The following is a 5219-nucleotide window of genomic DNA, read 5'->3' as shown; positions in this document are numbered from 1 at the left end:
GTTGCCCAGGTGGGTCTCAACCCCGCGGGCTCAGGCAATCCACTCACCTCAGCCTCTCAAAGGTGCGGGATTACAGGCTGAGCCACTGAGCCCGGCTGGCCCTGACTTTTTTTGAGTCCCCTAAAGACCTGCCTCCCCTTAGTGACTTGAGAAAGGCTCATTTCCCTCCAGCTCCTTGGAGAGGCAGAGCCCAGAGAACTAAGCTGCCGTCACACTGCACAGTTTTTGGATCTGCTGTGCCCTCAACTGGTCACAATGTAGCCTATACATGTCCCTCCACCCACTGGTCCCAGCCTTAACCTCTTGGGCCACACTGAAGCGAATGGGTATTTAAATGGACTCTGGGAGCAAAGGGAAGCTTCTTCTCTGTCACCATCACTGCCTTGTCTTATGGCCACAGTGATGGCTGTGCTGGGGTCTGACTGGCCTTTCTGAGCACCCACTCGACATGGAAGCATGACAATGCAGCAGCACCCAACCCTACCCTTAATGGCAGGGTGTGACAGAGGCAGACACTGAGCATTTCAGTGTGTGACCCATATGGGCAGCACATGCCTCAAATGAGAACACTTGCGTTTTGCAGCTTAAGCGCCAAACCTAATAGAGGGCTGTTAAGACCAGGCAAGGGGCTCTCAATCACATGGTAGGCGGTCCCTAGCCTGGAGGTATGGAGAGGAGGGGCTGTAGTCTCGAAGAATGGTGAGGGGACAGAAGTGCTGCACTGCTGGGCCTTGGAGGGAGTGAGGTGCCCCAGCAGCACGATACACACATAACACCCGCCTCTCCCTATGCAGTCAGCGGGGACCATGCTCTCCCCCAGCTGCACAGAAAAGACAGTGACCTGCTTGGTGAGAAAGTCAGAGTGTTGTTTCTCTCAGGGACCTGCATGGCCTCTTAGGAAGCCCCTCGGGGGTGGCGGCTCATGCTTGGGCTGGGCTCAGTGGCCCTCCCAGCCCCCTGCCAAGAACCTAAAAAAGATCACAGGGAGCAGCTCCAAGCCCAGAGGGGCCAGGACCTCAACCCTGTTCTGCTATCCACACCACAGCCTGAAGGAGTGCAGAGACCACAGAACGATTCACTGCCCAGCACTTCTTGCACAGGGATGCCACAGGCCTGCAGAACCCCAGGAAGATCCCTTACCCCAATGTGTACAGTGCTACTACACAATGTGTACTACTTTAGTGCTACCCTTCAAAAAGAAAGCTCAGCTCTGCCAGTCAGCACCCTCAAGAGCCTCAGGCTAGCTCTCTCCCAGGAAGTTATCAGAGTTGGCTGTACTGGCCAGTGCTCACCTGGCATGGTCCAAGCACTCCACCACCTTGCCAAAGGTGCCTTCACCCAGGTTCCCCACGATCTCATCTAGGAGAGAAAAGAAGGCAGGCGTGAGAGTCCGCAGGGCAGGGGGTAGGTAGCTCCTGCAAATTCACAGCATTCAGATTCTCAAAAACAAAAGAGGTTTCTCTCTCACTGCTACACTCTTAAAAACGGAAGTTGCTAGCGTCTGTGTCATTCAGGCAATTACTGGTGGCCCCGCTAAGGCGCCACGCGCACTAGAGGCCCCTCCAGGCAGGAGAGGTCTCGTCTAACAAGGGGGGTAGAAAGTAGAGAGGTAAAGTTTTACGAAAGGTGGCTGTACATCGCTCTTGGAGCCAATCGCCGATCCGGCACACCAGGTGGCCCTCCTTGTCATCTTCCACACTCCGGCTGCTGCGCTTACTGCTCTGTTGGCTTCTCTGCATGCACCGCCCCCCGAAACGCCATCCGACCAATCGCATGGTAGGCGGTTCCGATTGACAGATTGAGGTGTCAGTCAAAGGCAGAGGTGGAGACGGTGAGGAGCCGGTGGGTTGGTTGGTTGGATTTTCCAGATCCCAGCATTTCATAAGGCACACAGCATATATAACGATAGGGATATTGCAAGGGACACGTCAAGACACAAACTGACTTCAAAAACAGAAAAGTAAAAACAGCTACAGGTATGTAAAGGAAACTCGGACATTATCTATAAGAGGAATGCGGCAAATGCTCAGAAAGACGGCCAGCCTCTGCTGCTGCGGGCGGTGGGAGGAGAGCCACGGCCTGACTGAGGGCCCTCCTCCTCCTCCTCCAGGTCCCCCACCCGGGCCCTCCCATGCTGCTTTGGCCAGAACTGAAGATGCAGTGAGAACGGTGGCGCAAGAAGGCAGCAGGCCAGCCCAGGGCCGACCATCCAGACGGCCAGAGGGCTACTCCAGCCTCAGCTGCAGAATGCCAGCCTGTCCATGCTGGCCTCTGTTCACCCACGCTGCCTCGCATGGGCCCGACAGCTGCCACTCAGGGCCACGCTGCTACCTGCCTCCAGACGGCATCCTTGGTCAGACGTAACCATCACTACCAGAAAGTCTTCCATTAGCAGCCCTCCTGCCATCAGCCTCAAGCAGCAAAGGAGACTGGAATCCTCTGGGCCGGCTGACCAGGCCTCCTACTGCGATGGCCCACACAGGCCCCATGCCAGCTCTGCCCGTGCTGCTCACAATCCAGGCCTATCCAAGCCTCACAACAACAGAGGGCACCAAAAAGAGAAGCGGAGCCAGACTTGCACTGCCATCCGGTAGCAGTGTGTGGCAGTGTGCACAGAGGCCACCAGGCCTGCACAGAGTCAACCCTCAACCCATGGTCACTCAAAGAAGACACCGAGAGAACGGGGCAGAGAAGCAGCCTGGCCCCTCCGCCACTCTGCAGGGGCCTCATGGGCGGCGGGAGGGAGGCAGGAAGAGGGATGGTAGAAGAGAAGACCGCACGGAACCTCAGAATACAAAGCCGGCTTTCCTGTCCTGGGGCTGAGTGCAGGGCGGGCTCCTGGGCTCAGCAGAGACCTGTATCACCACCATACCAGGAGCACTGGCCAGGCTCGCTCTTGGCGTGTGGCCTGCTATGGACGAGGCCCGAGGCAGCAGGCCTTTCTGCCATTTCTTCACATGCCCCATGGCACAGGCAGCCACCTGTCCTCATCATGGCTGTCCCTCATGTCAGGAGGCTGGGCTAGAGACGGCCTGGCTGGAGGTCAGAAAGGAAGCTCCCAGTCTGAACTGACAGTCAAATCCTGCCCTCCCGTGGGGCACTCCAGCCAGTGGGCCTTTGGGGAGACGAGACCGCAGAGGTGGGTGCAGTCCACGCCAGTCAGAGCACTCAGCTACATGTGGGCAGTCTCCGGTGGAAGGACCAGACCACACAGCTGCAGACCACAGAGAGCAACCCTACTAGGATCCCTAGGAAGCGTCCCTGGCCACTTGCTCCATGTGGCTGTATCTGGAGCAGCGTGTAGACACAGATGGGCTGAGGAGCAGCCAGCGCCGGAGCCAGAGCCCCTACAGCTGTCACTGGCAAGGGGCCAGAAGACCCCCTGCTCAACCTGCACCTGAACCAGACGACACATACACACACACACGTGCACACACACCAGTGCGTGCGCAGGGCTGGCAGTACTCACCAGACCAGCCGGCCTAGAGGAGGCTAGAGAGATGAGGCCCTTATGCCCCAGCCAGCACACTCTGGCCACCACTCACCGAGGAGGCGCTGCTACAAGACCTGGTGCGACGTTTGTGGCAGTGGTGGGCATGCTTGCGGGTTCGGTACGGCCCCCTCTCCCGTGACCGCCGCCGATGGCGAGAGTGTGAAGATCCGTAGTAGTCCTCTCCGAAGGATGGGCTCCGCTCCTCACAGCGGTATGCATCGCTGTCACGGCGCTCCCGGTACCGTCTCTGGTAGGGCAGGCGGTCGTGGCTGCCAAAAGAGGAGTGAGGATACTGGTCAGCTGGGTCCCTGCCAGGAGGCAAGAGGCCATGGTGGGACCCCTGGAAAGAGACTGGTGGAGAAGTATCCAGGCTGGTGGGAAGCAGGCAGGAGGGGAGGGCTGCGAAGGCTCTAAGCCTGCCCTCCAGAGCGTGGCAAATGGCCGCACCACCCAGTGCCACAGAAAGGGGTGGGAGGGTGGGTATGGTGGAGGGCCGCTGAGGGTTCTAACACACCAGAGGTCCCTGTGGCTGGTTGCATCTGTAAGTTTGGCCTGGGGGCTGAGACAGGACCAGGGAACAACCTTTCCAGGGCTAGGGTTAATCCTCAGGAGGTCGGCAGGGGAGAGGCTGGCTAGAAAATGGGAGTGTGTGGGGAGCAGAGGAAAGGCACCCCAGGCCAGAGAAGCAAGGTGGCAAGGCAGCAGCCAATGCTGGGCAAGGGCAGGCAGGTAAGGTCGGGAGAGGAGCCCGAAGAAGACAGGGCAGGGATCTGGGGCACTAGGCAGAGTGGAGTAACCACGAGGAGTCTGGAGCTGCCACAGCCTCTAGACAGCCTTGCAGCCTGGCTGAGGGAAGGAGCCATTCCTTCTGGCCTCAGTCCCTCTCACCTTCTGGACCGAGATCTCCGGGGCGGAGGCTCCCTTCGGGATGGATAGCGCAGTCTCCCTTCATGCTCCCGGCTGTACGACCTCCTCCTCTTCCATCGGTAGCTCAGGTACGGGTCTGGCTCTGGGGAGCGGTATCGCTTACAGTGATGCATCTAGGCCACGAGAAACGGAAAGCTGAACGCACGTCCAGCCACCTCTGGCCACAGGCAGTAGGCAGCCCTGCTGCTTGTGAGAAGGCCTGCCGTTCTGTTGGGAGCAGCCACCCCCCAGGGGTTTATGAAGTCAAGAAGAACTCTGAGGTCACAGTGGTCCACAGGAGACAATGGGTGACACCATTCTCTGCCCAGGAACAAAAACCATCTACTTTCCAGCAAAGCATCACTGGCCTGGTGACCTCAGTTCTTGAGGAATTGGGGGAGCCAGAGCCCATGTGCTGAGGGGGGAACTGGGGCGAGATGGCGAGCACCGTGTCAGGAAGTGGAGGGCCTCCTGGGCCCAGTGCCCTACCTGTGGGCTCCCAGGAGGCAAAGGTTCTGTAAAACCAAAGGCCAGTCCAGGGGCTGCTGGCTCAGAGCCAACACATGGGGAGAAGGGTCAAAGCCCTCAAGTTTGAGAAGCAGAAATTGGCTGAAGGACCCCACTCAAGGGAGGAAGCCCCCCAGTCAGTGAGAGACAACCCTTGGAGAAAAAGGCATACAGGGTCTCACAAACATTCTCCAGCCCACCTGAGGGTCTACCCAAGTAGACGGGGGCCTAGGGGTTGGTCCAGCCACTGCTGGTTCATACTCGGTCTCAGCATCAGGAAAGATGCCAAGAGTCTTGGGGTATTCAGGTATCT

The 5219-nt window shown here is 58.5% G+C and overlaps 1 protein-coding gene across 2 annotated transcripts in view; it reads right to left on the bottom strand.

Annotated features, from left to right (window-relative positions):
- CLK3 (CDC like kinase 3) overlaps positions 1 to 4535 on the bottom strand; it is a 10850-nt gene extending 6315 nt beyond the window's left edge. Inside the window, exons 1-4 of one of the 2 annotated variants that reach the window (XM_008069122.2) lie at positions 4382 to 4535; positions 3546 to 3762; positions 1637 to 1733; positions 1293 to 1359 (exon numbers count right to left, since the gene is read on the bottom strand). In XM_008069122.2, the coding sequence (XP_008067313.1) occupies positions 1293 to 1359; positions 1637 to 1733; positions 3546 to 3762; positions 4382 to 4533 (533 nt within the window). In that variant the 5' untranslated portion in view covers positions 4534 to 4535. The remainder of the gene's footprint in view (positions 1 to 1292; positions 1360 to 1636; positions 1734 to 3545; positions 3763 to 4381) is intronic. The other variant, XM_021718093.1, reaches the window with a different exon arrangement.
- Positions 4536 to 5219: the final 684 nt, after the last annotated feature.

The sequence above is a fragment of the Carlito syrichta genome, unplaced genomic scaffold (genome assembly GCF_000164805.1).
Source record: "Carlito syrichta isolate Samal-C Ts95f unplaced genomic scaffold, Tarsius_syrichta-2.0.1 Scaffold311826, whole genome shotgun sequence".
Classification (NCBI taxonomy): Eukaryota; Metazoa; Chordata; class Mammalia; order Primates; family Tarsiidae; genus Carlito; species Carlito syrichta.
This window is presented reverse-complemented; position numbering and strand designations above follow the sequence as displayed.